At 47.1% G+C, this 19,371-nt stretch overlaps 1 protein-coding gene across 1 annotated transcript in view; it reads right to left on the minus strand.

Moving 5' to 3' along the window:
• Window positions 1-2,043: 2,043 nt before the first annotated feature.
• Window positions 2,044-19,371, minus strand: part of KCNU1 (potassium calcium-activated channel subfamily U member 1) — a 136,915-nt gene continuing 119,587 nt past the window's right edge. The window contains exons 24-28 of the mRNA XM_065900076.1: window positions 18,348-18,419; window positions 15,217-15,356; window positions 7,103-7,297; window positions 4,945-5,063; window positions 2,044-2,446 (exon numbers count right to left, since the gene is read on the minus strand). Coding sequence (XP_065756148.1) covers window positions 2,044-2,446; window positions 4,945-5,063; window positions 7,103-7,297; window positions 15,217-15,356; window positions 18,348-18,419 — 929 coding nt within the window. The remainder of the gene's footprint in view (window positions 2,447-4,944; window positions 5,064-7,102; window positions 7,298-15,216; window positions 15,357-18,347; window positions 18,420-19,371) is intronic.

A 19,371-nucleotide genomic window follows, 5' to 3' on the forward strand; every position in this document is an offset into this window, starting at 1 on the left:
TCCTCTGTCAGTTTTATTTTTCAAGGCTGGCAACATGAATGCTTACATACTGGCTATAGTTGCATATACCTCAATCTTTCTTTAGCCATATTTTTGGTACCCATTCACCTAATATACTGGCAAATAAAGGAACTTCTCATTCAAATTTCTCTGCTGCATTGGAAATGAGATCATCCGAGGGCTAAGCTTTGACTCTGGAGGTTCACATGCTAAATTGAGATTAGACAATACATGTAGAGCAGTGGGTTTGTGGATTTTGAATGTGCATAGGGCTAATCCATCCCTTCCTAGGAATATTTTGGTTCTACCAAACATGCTTTTGTATAAAATGGCTCGGGGAACGGGTCAGAGGAATGGTACTGTCCTTGCAGTAGATGTTTGGTGGCACGTCCTCCCAGACCATGAACCATCCTCCCTTCCCCGAGGACAAGTCCTCCATTCAGAGGTACCCTATTCCTCATCCACTAATAGCTGGGATGGAGTGGCCAAAGCTGAGCCCACTACATGCCTCCTTATAGAAATCAGGATCTGGGAGGCAGAGATGGACCGGTTAAATCTTTGATGTGCCTATAACTCTACCTATAAATTTAGAATTGCAGGAAAATATATTTTGCCATGTATATGGAAAAACAAAGAAAGTCAATCTGTACAAAAAAGAAGGATGAAGATGATCTAGGTAAGCTTAAAAAAAATTTAAACGAGGATTTCCTTGGTCTCTGACAACTTTCCTCACAATTACTCTTTTTTCCACATATATTAAGTTGATTTCATTACAACCAAAGCTTTACTAATACAACATTTTATTTCCTGTGGATGAATGTTTTTGTTTCATTTCTTCTATTTTGCCTGGAGGCAAATGTCTATAGGTGCTGGAGTCAAATTAACTAGGTTTAAATGTCGATTTGATCACTTACTAGCTAAGTGCGATAATTTGGACACACTCATACTAAAAAAGTTGTTTATCTGAAATTCAAATTTAACTGGGTATCCTTTCTTTTATGTGGGAACCCTATTTGTGACATAGTTTCTTCCTTTGTAAAATGGAGATAGTGATACCAAATCAGCAAGGATGTTGAGGAAAATGTCAAGGATATCATAAACATTATGTAAAACCATTTATAAGAAATCTGGCTTATTACTTTCTTTCTTCCCCCCTTCTACCTATGCTGTATCTATAACACAAGAAGGCATTGCTTACAAGGCTCACCAATTGGGAGTAAATACTTCCTGGATGTGCTGAACTTCTGTGTTAACAGACTAATACCGAGATGAAATGACTTAAAGATGAGGCTTACAGGGAAGTGAACTGGCTCCTTTTGGAACGTGGGGAAACGCTTTATTACCTCTCATGAGATGATGTCTTTATTCTTGAATTAGGGAATTTGAAAGGCTGTATATTTCAATCTACCTGACTTCGTCCAGGTACCCCATCTTGAGTATACTCTAAGATTCATTCTTGTCCTAGGGTATGCCTAGGTTTTAATTATACACAAATTCGTTTCCAATTCAAACAAGTATCTCCCCATCTGGTCTTCCTCACCTCCTATAGAAAGAGATGAGGAAAGAAAAAGCATGAGGGAAAAAGAGAAGATGATAATATACGAGTTCACTACTTGCCTGTTTGAGGATAAAGAACGTAGGATGCTTGATTTGGGGGCACTTTATTTCTTGTCTCTTAGGTCTAAATCCTTCTCGTTTTTACCTTGATTACTTCTTATATTCCCTGTGTGGAGGAACCCAGCAAGTACTGAACAATGTCTTTAACACAGGTCCAACCATCACGTTTTCTGCTCAAGAGACCCAGAGCAATGAACTTCCCTTAGAGAGGCTTTTATCATCTATTTCTTTATTTATCACACCAGATCCAGTGGGATTAGCTCGGACTTTTGTCTCTTCCCAAACAGTGTGGGCTTGCTGATCCACCCCTCAGCAATGGCCACAAAAATGGCGGGCGTCCATCTTTTCCTTCCTTGTTCAAAGTCACCACCTCTGGAGATGCCTCATAAGGAGTGAGCCAGGAGCTCCTGGGAAATATCGGCAGGTCTAGTCTGACTCGGGATAGGCAGAGGCATCTTCCACTGTGGTTTCCTCCATGTTTTCCTTTCCGTTTTCTTTCCTGGTTTCACCTGGATGTGTCTGGGATGAGAGTTTACCACTTGGAGTCAACACTGCTTGCTTAGGATCACCAACGGGGATTGGTTTTGGCTCCAGCGAATGGACTGATGTACTGGGTGGCTGGGCTGCAGACTCGCTGACCTGGTCAACTGAAGGAGGACAATTTATGTCTGTAAGCGTCTCTTCTGTCAGTGGCACCATATTTATAATTTCACACGGACTTGGAGGTGAAATATCCTTTTTGTAACAGGAGGTGCTGAAAGGGATGGCGCAAAACACAAGATCCGAGGGCAGCAGCATAAACTCGTTTTCTGGCCGGGTGATCACAAACCTGTAAGAAAAGCCAAAGGTGAATTCTGAGCCCCTGCAGCTGGGACAGTGTGACTGCAGGCAGTGGCCAAAACAAGAAAGTCATTTTGCTGGGCCCAAAGAGGAAACGTTTTTGTTTTGCTTTGCTTTAGTTTCTGATTAATAGTAAAAAATAAACAAAAAAAACAACTCTCTGGCACAGCACAACAGGAGAGGTCCCAGGCTAGTAACTGGGAGACTAGTTCTCACGCCTGCCTCTGAAACCAACCACCTCTGACCCTAGGCATGCCACCTCCCTTCTGGGCCTTGCTTTTCTCATCATTTTAATGGGAGACGGATGGGACTATGGTTTGGGCTAACTGATTTCTAATGGCTTTTCCAACTATATGTTTCTCTGCTTTTAATATCCACGACCCTAATGAATTCGGCTGGCACAATTCTGAGCACTTAGCCGAGCTTTATCAAAACTGGAAGATTACGTGCATGCCAGATATTTCCATCCTGGGTTAGGCCTATTTTCATGTTTCTGCCGCCAACTTTCACACAGAATGTAGGTTGCCCAATGGAGGAAAAAGAGAAGTAACCAAAGGTTTATTTGAAACCTTGACGGGTAAGCAAATAGTGAGTCAATGAGTTTCAAAGATCACCCAGAGCCTGGACCTGCGTGGACAGACTCTGCAGAGAAGCAGGATGTCTTGGCAGGAAATCAGGCACACGGCAAATCCTCAGAGAACATGAGTCAGATTCATGAAGACGCCAGTGCTCCTGCCAGAACGCTGAGGCAGCAGAACCCTGCATGACTTCCAGTGTTGCCGCGAATAATCGCCTCTTCTTCCCTAAGCACCCATCACAAGTCACCACTGATCTTTCACTGAATAATCTTCCCACTTCCCCCTCGCCCAGAGTCCCCGTAACCTCTGGGATATTCTAAACAAGATCTGCTGTAACCACATACTACTCTCTTTCAAACAGGAATATCATTTCCTTCCCTGAGGTCTGCCCAAGTATGGGCTACACCTTCTCCCAATTACCACGGTCCACAGGTTTTCCAGAGGTGTTGGGGGTCAGTCACAGGCAGACAGACAGAGACAGGGGTGGGAGGTCAGCATCATTCAGGCTTCCGAGTGCTGCTTCCAGAGCATCCCTGCTCCCCGCATCGTTGTGGTCCATGCTCTACAGCCTTACCACCCTCCTCTTGAGTCACCTCAGTGTTATCCACACACCTCCATGTTTATTTAGGCCTTTGGCACATGGGACACTTTTTCTTTCAAACCCTAGTGCCACCGTCACCTTATGTGCCTGCAGTGTCTCCGTGATTTACAACTCCAACACGCAGACCAATTTCTTTGATTTCCACTACCCAGTGATCTTTATCTCCCAACCACTTTCCTGACCACATACTGCTGTTGTAACTTCCTGACACATCCTGCCTCTAAAATCTCACCCTTCAATAAATCAGTCTCTGACCACAACTTCCCCTCGTCTTTCTCTCATTTCCTTACTCTTGGGTACATCCGCTCTTCAGGCTATTTCCATCCCCTGTCCTTTCCCTTTGCACTGTTGCTTCTACACAGATGCACAGTAAACTCCTTTTTCCGTTCCCCTCAGTGACTAATGTAACTTTTATGTCTTTCTCGACTCCCTAGAGACTTTCCCCCTCTTTTCTCTCAGCCAGGGCTATGCCTGCACATCACCAAGAAATCCTAGTGTTACGTAAACATTCCCTAAGTGCACCCCTCATCCACAGCCAGATCTGCCTTGGCATCCTTTCTTTTCCTCCCTTTCTCCTGCGAGCGGAGAAGCTGTCTTTCTTCGTGTTCATGTGTTCACCGCTTTCAGTGATTTGACTTCCTTCCCGTTCCTCCTGAAACAGGTTCATCAATCCATTTCCACTCTATTATTTTTAATTTCTCCTTCTCTACCGAGTACTGCCCGTTCCCACCACGAGACTCTTAGTCTGGACCTACCTTACTGTGTTGTCTGGAGCTGGTACCCAGTACCCTTTCTTTTCTCCTCTCCCCTCCACACACATTTTCTTTCTCTTCCCCACTACTGTCAGAATGATCTTCTTTAAACTGAAATCTCTACACATCACTCCCGTATCTTACATGGACAAGGCACAGTGGCTAGAAAAAAGGCACTCAGTAAATATTTACCCAGCGAGTCTGGCAGTGAACAAGCAAATCTTTCCAGTGTGGACAGTGGCTTTTTGGCTTTAAAAAGTCGCACAGGCATCAATGAGGGGTAAGTTACAAAAGAACCCTGACTGAAAATCTGGGTCTGCATTTCAGATTTCACTGGGGACAGAGAAACCCTTCTCCTTACATGGCCAATACTACCTGGATCCCAATCACCAGGGTTCATTCATATTATTTATACTGATCCTACACTGTTATCTACTTCCCCAGCACCCTCTGTTGCATCAGGGGGCCCTAAGCTCTGGCCGTCTCTTTCACACAGAATGACGTCGCTTTGGCCCTCATGCTTGGGCGGTGGCCAGCGCCTTCTACACCAGCATACACTCCCCTTTTGTGCTCTGGGTTGCGCTCTTCCTCATCTATCATGCGGTACAAGCCGAGGCACAGGACTCCAAGGTTATCTAACGAGCTGCAGAAGATTTGTCCAAAGGTCCTTCTTGGCTGGGGAGAGAAGAGAGAAAAACTTATGTCTGGTGGCACTCGAATCAGGCTGTAACAAGCACTTACTGGAGTGTCACTTGCCTTTTCTCCCAGTGGAAGTCTGGAAGACCCAAGAGCTCCCTCCTAATACCTCTCTGGTGGCAGTAGCAAGTGGGCTGGAAATCAGGTTGACCATGAGTTTTGAGCATCTAATACCGGCAGCTGTTTTTATGACTCTGGTCTTTCAGGAGCCTGTCTGGGCGTGGTGTGGCAAGGGGCTATGCTCGTTTTTATTACTACTGCTGGTTTGGTAACGATCAAGAAGTCACAGTGAGCACCAGGTTGGAAAATACAGATTTTTTTTTTTTTTTTTTTGCGGTACGCGGTCCTCTCACCGTTGTGGCCTCTCCTGTTGCGGAGCACAGGCTCTGGACGCGCAGGCTCAGCGGCCGGGGCTCACGGGCCCAGCCGCTCCGCGGCATGTGGGATCTTCCCGGACCGGGGCACGAACCCGCGTCCCCTGCATCGGCAGGCGGACTCTCAACCACTGCGCCACCGGGGAAGCCCGGAAAACACAGTTTTTAAGGCACACAATGAGAGAGCGGCCTTCTCATCCTCCTCCTGACCTTGCTCTGAAGCTACTGCCAACAAGGCACCTTGAGTAGACTGCAGGCTCCAAAGCAGTAGCCAGTGCGTTCAGGGAAGTCGAAAGAGAACAGTCTGTTTAGTTCTGTGATTCCTCAGGGTAAAGAACAGAGGACCAGACATAAATGGAGAAGAAAGGGCTGACCAGTCCGCTGCCACCTCTGGTTCCCACAGGAAGTGGCCAGTGGCAGCTGTCCTGGGCTTAGAATCACTCACAAGTCAGCCTGAGATGAGGAACCCAGGACCACAGAAATTCGAAGGACCGGACCATGGAGGGAGCTTTGGAATGTTGTTTGCACCTGGAATTCAGATGCACAGAGCGTGGGGCTCGCCCTTATTGGCAGTACCTGCCGAGACACAGCAGACACAGAGGCAGGAAGAGGGCTGTGAAGAAGGGGCTCTGCTCAGGCCCCTCTAAAGGCCTGCCCCTGACGGTGACACCGGGGAATCAAATGCCATGTCACTCAAAACTAAACCAAAAGGCAGGCTGACCAGTAGGTTCCTCACTGCAGCCTGGACTCGACACAGAGCCCCAAATGCCCAGATGCCTCATTGGGATTTGCCAGAATTATTTTCTTCCTTGCTATAATCTACCGTTTGTTAGCTCAGAGGACTAAGAAAGCTCAAGCATTTTTCACTGGCTAGCCCAGACAGATTCTTAGGCCCAAACGTGGAATCCTTCCGCCTGATTTCAGGTGACATGATCAGATTCCTTTCTTTTTTTTTTTTTTTTGGCCATGCCCCGCAGCATGCGGGATCTTAGTTTCCAACGGCCAGGGATCGAACTTGTGCTCCCTGCCTTGGAAACGTGGAGTCCTATTCACTGGACTGCCAGGGAAGTCCGGATCAGATTTCTTTAGTAGTTCAAGCGTAGGGAGAGTGGACAGGCCCTGGGTCAGACTGCCTTAGAGGGACCCTGCTTGGTCACTGGTAGGCAATACGGTCTCAGGTAAGTATTCGTTTCTCTGCACCTCAGCTTCTTAATCTGTTCAATGGAATTAATAACGACGCCTACCATGTAAACCTTTGGAGAGATTAAGTGAAAAACAAACAAACAAACAAAGCAGACAGGCCCAGGTCAAACGCTCAGTGAATATTAACATTACACTTATTATTAAAATCCTTGTCAAGGGACAAACTTATGGGACCTCTCTCATGCTTCCTGTGCACGTTTTTACCCGGAGGATGGGGATACTAACAATGGCTTGATCTCTCAGAACTGTTGCAAAAAACAGTTATCATGTGAAAATACACTGTAAATTGTAAATACGCTATGAATATAAATGACGTTGATTTCTGTCATTATTATTGTTGTTATTTATATGCTATAGGTGATCTGGGAACCCAAACAGGTTGGATCAATTTCCAAAACTCAGGGAGGTTAGGACGCTCTACTACGAGAAGAGTCGACTCACTTGAATGTCTGACAAAACGGTTTGGTTTAAGGACAGAAGCCCCAGCTTACACCGCATTCTTCCAGGTGAAACGGTAGAGTAACTGTCATTCAGCCCACAGAACTTTTCCTTATCCAGATGTTGTTCCAGCTGAGAACTGATCCCTCCTGTCACCAGCATGTGAAGTAATTCCAGAACGTGGTAATTGTAGAACGCCTGGAAAGCAAGGACGAGGCATGTGCAACGTCAGAAGGTGGAGGTGGAGAGACTTGGCGATTTAGTGGGCATCGTTGTTTGAAATGGATCTGATGGCACAAAGCAGTGTCTCTCATTATCATTAAAATCATCCCAAAGCCGGCAGTTTGGGTAGGGCACTGGCTTAGGCAAAGTGCAGAGAAAATAGCACTGACCCCGTTCCTGCTCTTTTGGGGAGGACTTACAGTGTAATAGTAGGAGAAGAGGGGGTCATGACACTGACCCCAAGGGTGTCCCCGCTTCCAAAAATGACCAGAGGAGTGTATCAGGCCACAGATACTCTAATAATCATCAACATGTATTTAAAATATGTACAGAGACTTCTAGAGATTTTCCTTAGGGGACTACTTATATTACTATTGGTGTCTACACTTCAATCTTCCGGATATGAATCTACTTATATTCCTTTTGATTCTGACCTATTTGAGGACAGGTATTAACTTAATCTCCCACAGTTGTTACGGTGTACTTTGAAAACAGTAGGTGTGGAGTATAAAACGAATGGAATTTCAGAATATTTGGCATCAAAATGATGCCAGAGATTGACGATTTGACGCGTGGGTCAACTTAGTTTGAAAATAGCTTGAGTCTGAATAAGCCAAGCCATTTTCTTAAACTCTTTTCCCAAAGGATTCCAACACACTCAGTGTTGACTAGGCAGTGACACACATGGAAATATCATTGTAGTAATTGCCCATGAGGTTTTCTTAAATCCATTATTATCTATATAATGTTCTAAATTTCCTACCCTTTGTCTTATCTAAATCAAACTTTTATTCCAGTAGAAATGAGAATTTACATGGCTCTATAGCACCTACATAAAAATCAGTCATTTTGTTTTCATTATAAATAATAGGAATGTCTTCCATCGTTATTGAGAAATTTTACCATTCACTTTCTCCATGCCCCAATTCAGGGACTTGTCTTCTGAAGTCTGGGTTATGAGACACACCTCTTTACTACTCTTTTTCTCATTTACAATCCATTGCTCAAAATGCTTCCAGAGAGATTGTCCAGAAACGCAAATCAGATCCCACCACCCATCCCTTGAACCTGCAGTAAAACCAAGCTCAGACTCGTTTCCGCGGTCTTCAAAGCCCTCAAGATCTGACACCAGCTCCCTCTCTGAGCTCATCTCCATGAGCCATGGTTCTCTCCGGTGCACACCAGTCAATGGGCAGCAGCTCACGTGACACTTTTACTCCTTCATGCCTTCGCTTTAGAACATCTGGTTCATCTTTACCCTCGGCAGACCCTATACTGGCCTCCTCATCAGAATGAAATTTTCCTTTCTTTGTGATCCCATGGCCACTGGCTTTTACTCTTATTATTCTGCATTTTAGAGCTGGTTGTTTGTACGGAACACACCTGAGTTTGAATCTTGGACTGGCACATCCTAGCGGACCGAAACACCTTCGGACAATTCCTGTCTTCTTTCTCAGTCATAGCTTTATGATTTTAAAGATGACATGATAATACCCACCTTTGAGCATTGTTTGCAGGATTCAATGAGATATACAGCACACACCAATGAACTGTGCTGTCTTCGACACTGGTGTTCACGTACCTGGATCACCTGGAGTGATATTCATGAGACCCGATTTCTGGGAGCCCAGATCTACTGGATCAGAATTGATGTACGGGAGTGGGAATCAGAATTTAAAGGGCACCTCTGGTAGTTTTGACACTGGTGGCCCTCAAATTACACTCTGAGCAACAAGCCTTAAATGATGTGTTCTTTCAGACAGACTTTGTCTACTTAACATTCACGTCTTCAAGAGCACATTGGACCAGGCAGGTGCAAGAATATTCAGTGCAAAGCTTGCTGCAAACAATTATTACAAATGATTTTTTAAAACTGAGTGCAAAAACAGCTGTCAGAATATTGAGTGCAATTGGCGGTTGAATTTTAACAAATAAACCAATACTGTTAGCAAAATGTAGAGCCCACTGGAGAAGGCGACCTAGGAAATAATATAATCTATGTAAATCAAGAGAAAATAAAAAGAAAAGGACTTTTACAATATTTTTCAGATTAAAGATGACTTCAAACACCTTCTCCATCCTAATGTCCAGACTGAAAGAACGAACCTCCTGACTGACAGTCACCTCCGTATATTCCCTCCCCGTTGCATCCTCTACCCAGAAGGGTCTTATGGATCTGGCCCCCTGAAATCCAGGAGGGAGTGGAGGATGTAAATCCAGATTGGACCACAATCCGTTTAAGAACAAGTGGCCGTAATGTAGAATGATCAAACATAATGCTGTTAGAATATTTCTCCACTGATTAAAAATAAAACGTGTAATTTCTAGGGTTATCCTGGTGTCTATGCCTCTAGGGAAACATGTACTTTACATATTTAACAGAGAGAGGCCTAGCTTTTGACCCTATCATTTCTTCAGTTTTGACATCAAAAGGCTTGCAATTCTATATTGGGGAAAATTATGGGATTTACATGTCACCCTTATTCTGAGCTCATCTTACATTCTTATTATTTGGGGTTCCATGGCACTGCCATTATGGGTCTCATTTTTCTTTCCTCCCTCCTTCCCTCCCTCTCTCCCTTCTTTCCTTTTTCTGTTTTTCATTCTTTTTTTCTTTCTCAAGAAAATATGAAAGTTGAAATGTGCATGAAACATTTTAGGACTTCTAAACTTGAATAGTGTTTCTAATATACTCAGACTTATATTATCTAATATCTAATATCTCTAATATCTAATGTAATCAGTTCAATCAGAATTCGAACTTCTGATGCTTGAAAATGTTGCAGCCCAAAGTGTTTTAACTTTTAGCTACAGTGAAGTTTGAGGTTTTTCTCATATTACTCCTTAATAACATAGATACTAACATCCTGGCCACTCACTACTTTTAATTCTGAGAATCTCAAAAGGTCTTAAGGCCCACATTTTCTGAGAAATACTTCTAAGTTGAGAATGAGGCTATATGGTAGGAAAACTGCCACTAACCAGCTGAGTGAACTTGAGATCTCAAGCCAGGTAACTTTTCTTATTTTCCTTACCTCCCTTATAAGTAAAGGAAAATGCTCCCTACTTCATGTCCAGGTTTGAAATCCTATTGTTATAAAGCCATATGGGAGTCCTGCTCCCATATGGAGGGGTCTGAGTGCGCCTCCATATTTTTATTTAATTTTAATTTTAATTTTTCTGTGGTACGCGGGCCTCTCACTGCTGTGGCCTCTCCCATTGCGGAGCACAGGCTCCGGACGCGCAGGCTCAGCGGCCATGGCTCAGGGGCCCAGCCGCTCCGCGGCACGTGGGATCTTCCCGGACCGGGGCACGAACCCGTGTCCCCTGCATCAGCAGGCGGACTCTCAACCACTGCGCCACCAGGGGAGCCCTCCATATTTTTATACAGCATTGAGCTGAGGGTTAAAAGTAAATCCGAATTACACCTTAGGGGCATGTTTCTCCACCTGGGCCAGGAGTTTACAGTAGTATTCCAGGGGATACTTGAAGCCATAGTGTTGGCTGAATCAGAAGATTTGGAGGGAAAATCCATTATTTTTATCTTGGAAAAAAAAATCACAGGGATATCAGGGGATAGAAGGGGAAAACTACATGACAATCTAAAACAGAACTTCAGTACTTTCAGGCGGTGACAAGTTCACGCCACATTTTTCAGGCTTTGTTCTCTCCTCGGGACCTGTGAGTTCATCCTCCTTGTGTTTCTTACGGGCCACCTGGAAGCACAGTGCAGTTTTCCAGGGACAGGTGAGAAGGAAGAGAGGGCCCTGCAATATTAGGTCAATACAGAGTTCACTAAGACGCGAATCAAGGAGGTGACCTCATCCTGTTCCAGAAGCTGCTGAGGTGTCAGCCCCCTTTATCCTGAGGGAGCCTGTTCGGAACGCACCAGTCCGCAGCCTTTCCCTTCTGCAGAGGATGGCCACCAGGGAAACACACATTTTGATTCTGAGCATAACCTCTGACTGTGAAGCCATGGGAAACAGACCTCTTGGAGCATCAAGCTGGACGGCAGGTGGGAAGACCCGAATCTGGAGGATGTTTCTTGGGGAGGGAATTTATGGGACAAAATGGATGTGCAAAATGGGGTGGAATGGCTGACGCCTGTCTCCCGGACAAGCCTCCCAACTGGGAGCTGGAGACTTGACTTGGAAGACAGAGAACAGGATGTGGCTCTCTTGTTTTATGCCTCTCTGTTGGTCAGATTCTCTATAACTTCTAGGCAGTGGTTTTTAGTCTTCTCAACAACAGAAGTCCTTCTTTGAATCAAATCTCATGCAGGAGCCTCGTATGAGACCCAGATGAGAGTAGAGTAGTTCTGACTCGGGGGAAGGGGTGGGTGGGCACTGGGGAGGGTGGGTGCACCCTGGTCTTCTCCTCCCTGCTCATCCCTCAGGGACTCTGGAGCACCCCGGGAGGCGGATTCCTTCAAGTAGAACTTCAACCTCAGTGTATTGAAAGGACACTCGTAATCACAGAAAGAGCCTTCTGGAGAGGCAGTGGATTTGGTCTGTCTCTGGAACCTTAGGAATTTGGGTCTGAAAACCAACTTGTCATCTGTAAGTGCTGTGACCTTTGGCACATTAGTCACCCCTCTAGGCTTCAGAGTCTTGATCTGTAAAACAAGGCTAGCAACTGTATCCTCTTGGTTAGGTTGACGGGAGAATTAAACTGCAGGTAACGCATTCAGCAAAGACCTTAAGTAAGTGCCTGAGAGATGATGTTACCATTGTTCTTACCCCAGATATTGCTCTAATTATCTCAACAATGAAACCGCTGGAAGATGCCGCCTCAAGGTCTGTGCTGGTAAAGACTTGCAGGTGTGATGCGGAGGAAGAGACCCGTGAGTGTCAGTGGTGTCTGCCGTGGGCATGTGATGGAGGGAGTGATGACCCAGGGCCCGTGACTGCCACCCTAACTTTATGGGGAGATCGGGACCTTGGTCCTCCTCCCGCAAGCCTGCACAAGGACACGCTCCAATACGTATGGAGAATGAAGTGGTGTGCTGGACACACATTGTGGAGCCACCACAGTGACCCCAGATGGTTTCAGTGCAAGAGGATATAAATGTTCTCTTCTTCGCAGAGGCTACTGCTCTCACCGCCAACGAGCAGGTGGAAGGTCAGGAGGCCAGCCAAGACCAAACTGTCCTTGGATGAGCAGACACAATGAAACTGGAGGCTCAGCCGTGGCCCTTGGGCTCTTTCCTTCTTTGTGGCTGATATGATAGAAAGTCACCCCCGTCCTTAGAAGCCAAGTGGAGCCAGTAGTACCAGGTCCAGGGGGAGGGAAACAAGTGGGCAGCATCCCCTGAGCATTTTCAAGGGTCTAATTCAGCTCATCAGGGCCAGAGATTTGGAGTTTGAGCTCCAAACAGTGTTAAAGTGTGTTCCTTTTGCTGAGCCATATGTCATCAAGGATTTGAGAGCTGGGGCAGAAGGCCACTAGGTAGAGATTAAGAAGTTCAAGTTCCAAGCCAGCCCCCTTGACATACAGGATGCCTTGTACCCTGAAGCTCCACTGCCGTCCTCACGGCCTCGTCAGATGACCAAGTGCCAGTCCAAAGCCAGGCACTTCCCAGGAGTCCCCAAGGGCAGGCTGAGGGTCCAATGCGGCTTGTGACCTCATGTGACTGTCCCCCATCCCAGGCCACCATATGTGGCTTTCTCTCTCTCCCACAGACTTCACCATGGGGCCTCAGAGTAGACTCCTGAATTTTTACACAGCTAATTACATTTTCCAGCAGAATGAGACACAACGGCTGAAGGCAGCCTGGGAGGAAGGGGCACTCCTCAAAGAGGTCGCAGGGTCACTCTCATAAGGTGAGTGTTGAGAAGCCTCATCAAGTTCGTGTTACCCGTGCTGGCTCATGGGATGTGCATATTGCTGGACACTCTCTCGGTCCTCACTGCCCAGCCTGCTCCTCCCACTAAGTCGAAATAGAGTCTGTGACTTTGCTCCTACCTGTGTGAGCCAGTGGAGTTTAACCGAGGCTGGAGTTTAAGTCACAAAGCTGCCTGCTGTCTAGGGATCTCTGAAGAGGACGGGGGGACCTTAAACCCTTCTAAAATGTGTCCTGCAGACAGATCCAGCTCACCACGTCACCTCTGCCTGACACTCCGGTCCCTGATTATGGGCAGGGTAACTGAAGTATCCATGACAGGCAGGGTTTTAAAATCCTTCCCCTGACGGAGCTACCTTCCCAGGAAAGTGACCTGACTTCCCTCACTGACTCTCCCTCTGGCTCAGTCAAGGCTGAATCCTGCTTAATTTAGGAAATTCGTAGTCTATCAGCCTGTTTCATGTTAAACAGTCACTGACACGGTATTACCTTTCTGAGAGCTCAACGGGGTTTATGAGGAGCCTCCCCTGAAAGGCTTAGGGAGACAGCGCCGAGCCGGGCAACAGAACCCTCTGAGGCCAAAAGGGCGATGCATGAGCCCTGACCACGCTCCCCTAAAATGCAAACTGCACTTCTGAGGCACTTATACGATTCAGGAATGATGCCTCTTCTATGCAGAATCCCAGAGGGCAGCCAGTCTAGCGAACTATGCTCAGAGCCTTGTGCTGTGTCAGCATCTGTGCATAGATGTTCAGCCTTTTTGCAGCCCTTCTCTTGGAACATCTGGGTAGGAGGCATCTGTGAGGGAGTGGGTTACAAGCATTTCCCCCGCAGGAGTTCTTGCAGCCATTCACAAACGGCCACGCACAGATTTCCTAAGGTTTAGTCAAATTACTTGAACACCCTGGGAATGCTCCCACCTGACCTTCCCTCTGCCTGGAATGTTTCTTCCCCAAAGATCAGAAAGGCACGTGCTCTCCTGTTCCCAGGACTTGACTCACATACCACCTCCTCAGGGCTGCCTTCCTAGGCCGCCTTATTGAACTTTCAACTCCTTCCGCAAACCCTACACGTCCTATCTCACATCACCGTGACCCTTCTATCTATCTGACATAATACTTATCATGTGTGTATCAACCTCCTCCGTGGGCATGAGCTCCACATGGGCAGAGACTGGTCTGTTTCATCACTGCTGTGTCCTCAGCACCTAGGACAGCACCCTATAAGGTGTTCAACAGGCATTCACGCAATGAATAAATTCTACTCATGGAAATCCTGCAATCCATGCAAGGGAACTGCTCAGGGAAAGAATGACCGTGCAGGCAAAAATGCATCCCAGGGGCTTCCCTGGTGGCGCAGTGGTTGGGAGTCCGCCTGCCGATACAGGGGACGCAGGTTCGTGCCCCAGTCTGGGAGGATCCCACGTGCCGCGGAGCGGCTGGGCGTGTGAGCCATGGCCGCTAAGCCTGCGCGTCCAGAGCCTGTGCTCTGCAACGGGAGAGGCCACAATGGTGAGAGGCCCACGTACCGCAAAAAAAAAAAAAAAAAAAAGTGCATCTCACAAGAGGGGCAACGTGGAGGGAGACTGGACTCAGCTCTGAATAAAGCTCACACCACCAAAGGCCAAAGAAACAAAGCCCTTTCCTCGAACCCCACATCCTTTCATGGACGATTTCTGTATAGCTTGGGGATATTTTAGAGAGAAGAGAAAGCAGGATCACCGCCCACGCTCTGACGCCAAAGAGCCTGGTCAGCCAAGATGCACTTGAAGCTGAAAGGTGGGTTCTGTGGATGCGCTCATTCCTCCCGGGATTGAGTGTTCTGGCTCTAAGGGCTTCATGTTTTTAATTTTTAAAATGTGAGCATTTGGCTTCCCTTGCCAGGTAGTCATGAGCAAAGGTGAAATTATGTGCGTGGACAAGCTTTTCTGGAAAATCAACAAGCACGCAGAATTGCGAGGCGTTCGTTAGCACCATCCACCCGAGTCCTGAGCCGCGCACTCTCCCTGCGGCAGGGGCTTGGTCGTGGGGCTCCTTGGCTTCAGCGCACCTACCGTGGCCAGGAGGGAATCCAAGAAGCTGCCGGAAAAGACAGTGCCGGTGGCAAAGGACGTGCTGAGGTGCAGGCTCATTCCCGAGAGGTCTCCGTCCATCCCACCGAGCTGTTCAATAAAGTGAATGTTGGAAGGATTTTCTGCAAGTGAGAGAGGCAAAAAGGAAAGGCAGGCAGACAAGATGAAGGATACAGGACTTCCGGACCAGGCAGGCCAAGGAGGGACCATCGCTCAAAGGATTTGATGCCTACTTTAGGGTCAAAGTGGGACCTGCCTCAACTGCAGTATATAGTTTTTTCTTTCCAAGTATTAATATCTTCATCCCCTGAAGATGGGAAGCCCGCTTGGGGACCTTCATCATCAAGGAGATATCCTTGTACCTCAGGCTCAGTTTCTCCAAGCAAGTGTCCAGAATGTCACCCTTAATCATTTAACTTTCAAGACAGGACACTTCTGGAAGAAAAAGGGGACAGTTTACATAATCGCACAGGGACAAGAGACATAAATAGGAACATCTGCTCACCCCCGTTATTGTCTTTTTCTCCATACGCTATGCCACAGATGGCGTGGTATTTACTTGGGTCCTTAAGAGTTATTTGGGCCCAGAACGGGTTAATCAGTGCCTCTCAAAATTTAATGTGCCTGTGAATCAGCTGGGGATCTTGTTATCATCTAGATTCTGGGTCTAACTGGGTCTAAGGTGGGGCCTGAGAGTCTGCGCGCCCAACAAGCTTGCAGATGTTCCCGCTGCTGGTTCACGGACGACACTTTAAGCAGCAAGGGCTTCAAGAATCATCCTAGTCAGACCTGTGCAGCAGTGGCCAAGTTATCCATCAGCAAACCTATGCTGGCCCCAGGCTGCAACTCAGACCCCCTGTAGGCAGCCTCTGCAGTCAGCGAAATCGGTCATTTCTATGAGGACAGCAGAGGCGCTGATTGCCTTTGTTCCAAGATTACAGCTTCAAAAATGTTTGTATAGAGAATAGCATTGGAAGATAGGGATATCTCCTACCAGAGCAAAGGGAAGGCATGCTTACTGCCCATTATAAAAGATGCTGGTTCCCAAAGCTCAGGGTTCCTCTCTTACAAAGCAATTCATGGTGGGTCCAGGTATCACCTGGACCTTTTCACGTCCTCCTGTGGGAACGAGGGCTTGGGAAGCCAGCACAAAAGTGATGATTCTCTGGCTACTGCTATTGACGTGAGTAATAAACTGTTCATCGTCCCTGACTCAGTGGTCTCTCATCTTCTGTCCACATCTGTGAAACTGGGCAGATGAACCTGTTAGTTTGCAAGCAGCCTTAAGTCTTAGACCCTTCAAACTTCTTGACCATCATTATTACAGATCCAAGCAAACCTACTGGACATACAACTGAGAGTACGCTCCTAACTAAGACCGCATTAGTCTCTAATTCTTAAAATTATTCCTTAGTATACTCGGGGGAAGTGATAGACTGCTGGTATTAAGGAATCATTTTCTTCCAAGAACTACGCATCTTTATAAAAGATGAAGGAGGTATGACTAGTATCAACCCACATTTCCTACGTGCACATACATTCCTCTTCTTGCACTGCCAACCCTCCACACACACACACACACACACACACACACACACAAACGCGCGTGCACGCACACACACGCACACCCCAGGAGCCTTTGTCCAGATCTTGCTGTGTCATCCTAAGCCAGTGGCCTCAGCATCCCCAGACATTTTCCTGCAGGCCACTGTACACTCTGGACCAAAGTGCCGGCCATCAGACCTGCAGCTCTCATGTCACTGTGACCCTTCCTTGCTGGCCAAAGAACGGAAACTGAGTGAGCTGGCAGGTGACTTGTCAGGCTAATATGACAGGCGCTGCCTGGTGCCAGAAAGTCTTTCCTTGAGCAAAGCTGTACGTCCCTGGAGAGTGACCAGATGCATTTCTGAGGCCGGTGAGAAGTTGGCTGGTCCCTCCTGACCACTCTAACTTACATGACAGTCTTCTGATTAATGCCCTCAGTGTATATACACCCCAGAGTCAGAGACGGCTCAGAATGGTAGCAAACTAAAAATGAAATATAAGTAAGAACTGCAGCCATCAGCTTTAGGGTGGTTACAGATAGGCTGCCAGGTCCAAGTCAGGCTCAAGGGATCTGAGATCTTCAAAGGTGGATTTGGAGAGCTGCAGTTCTGGGATCCAGGGTGGCTAGACTGTTGCCCACCTGCTGCACTGCCACTCCCAAATCACCTGGTGGTGTCACCTACTGGCTCCTCTCTCTGTCTGCCTGCTTCATTTCTGGGACTATGAGGTCTGCTCATCTAGTTGGGTATAAATCTACCTCAGCTTACACATGCTGAATCATAAAAATCCCACTAAGATGTCTGCTACGCTATGGAATCGAGTCAAATCTCACGCCCAGGAGCAGCTTTAGAGATCATCTTTGAGTTGGTCCAAACTGTGTTAAAGGTACCACCCCCTCTTCGGTAACTTCCCTTTTGCTCACCAACTATTATCAGTATTAAATCCCAGTGTCTACCCTGGTGAATCACAAACAATGCACACAGGCACCTGCCTTCCCTGCCCTTCTTGCTGCCCCCAGGGCTCCTCACGTCTAGCAGTTTCATATACGTGCGTTTTCCATAAGGTTCTGATGAGAGATAACAGCTCATCCTGTTATTTCTGCATGGAGTATTTCCATTTTAGAAGAGCACCGCTCAGGGCTGGGATTAAGAAGACACAAGGGACACAAAATTTAAAGACCCCCAAGAGTGAGCCACCCTGGGGGCCTCACCTGCCTCACTCTAGTGCCTGCCCTGGTAGCACCGCAGGAGAGGAAGACGTCTGACGGGTAGAGAAGTTGGTTTAGGGAGAGCCTTTCTTGCAGTTTTAAAATCCACGTCCCCTCCCCTGGAAGAACGGAGAAGGCAGGAGCTACTCCTGCACCCTGACACCCAGATATGACAGGCTCTGCTGGAGGATGTCAATGTCACCAAACAGGTAAAAGCCCAATATAACAGCCAGTCAAACACGTAATGGTCTCTGGGCCCCATTCTGGTCCTCAGTCCTTTGACTGTGGGTCCTAAAGACACCCTTGGGACATCAAATACAAAGACTTCTCCCTTGAATTCTGTCCTGGAAACACAACTTACTCAGTTCAGTGAGGATGGGGATCCTTCGGCACTTTGACTTCCCGGGATGGTCACTGAAGCACCGAGTACACCCTGTAGACACAGACGGCAACAAGGGAGGGATGAGATGGACAGATGCAAACGAAGTGGCTTGCGACACAGACAAGGATGCGGAAGCTTGAGGCTTTATCTCAGCAAAGTGACTCTCATGCCCAAATCCCAAATCTTTCTCTATATTTAGGAAAAAAATGGCCTCAGCCTCTCCTTTCCAGAAGTTTGGGGTGTGTGTGTGTGTGTGTGTAGGATGTTTTCTAAATGGCACTTCAAGTGAATTACAAAAAGGGTGACGTTCTCCCTGTAGTTGCTTATCGGCAGCCTAAGTTACATCCAATTGTTGTCTATCGACTGGGAGTGCCGGGTGACGGCTCAGGCAGGCAGTGCCTCAAACTACATGCACTTGCTTGTAGAACCTTCAGGAAACTGAATAAATAGGAGGTGCTGCCCCAGGAGAGCCTGTGGAGGCACAGCGACTGGTTTACTGGCTCCTGGTGCTTCTGCCTCTTGGAGATCCTCTCTGGGCTGAGGGTCTCTTTCTCCTTCAGCAGGATTGTCTCTGCCTCCCAACTCTGGCTGGCCTCCCCAGCCCCTGATGTCTTGGGAGTTCCTTAAAGACTGGGGTGGGAGGTCATGGGGCCTCTGTCTTCACATTCAGCTCCTGCCTTAGGAGGTGAGGCCCTTCATCTCCCTCTGCAAGCCTCGAATCCCAAAGAGATTCCACGCCCGGCTCTGGTCTGGAACACAGCCCTAGCATGGGCGGACAGGTGAGGAAACCTGTCCAAAACCTGTTCAAAAACAGGGATGACCCCAGAGTTTTGGTCTCCAAGTTAAACACCCCCAGAAAAGGTAAAGAAAGAAAAGGGAAAAGAGAAAGAGGAAACTAGGATCCTGATTAAAAAAAAAACAACCAAACCAAACCAAACACATGACAATCTCATCAAAAGTTATGCTTTGAAACTACTGGTTACCTTTCTTGAACTTTTCTGAG

Source organism: Phocoena phocoena, chromosome 21 (assembly GCF_963924675.1).
Source record: "Phocoena phocoena chromosome 21, mPhoPho1.1, whole genome shotgun sequence".
NCBI lineage: Eukaryota > Metazoa > Chordata > Mammalia > Artiodactyla > Phocoenidae > Phocoena > Phocoena phocoena.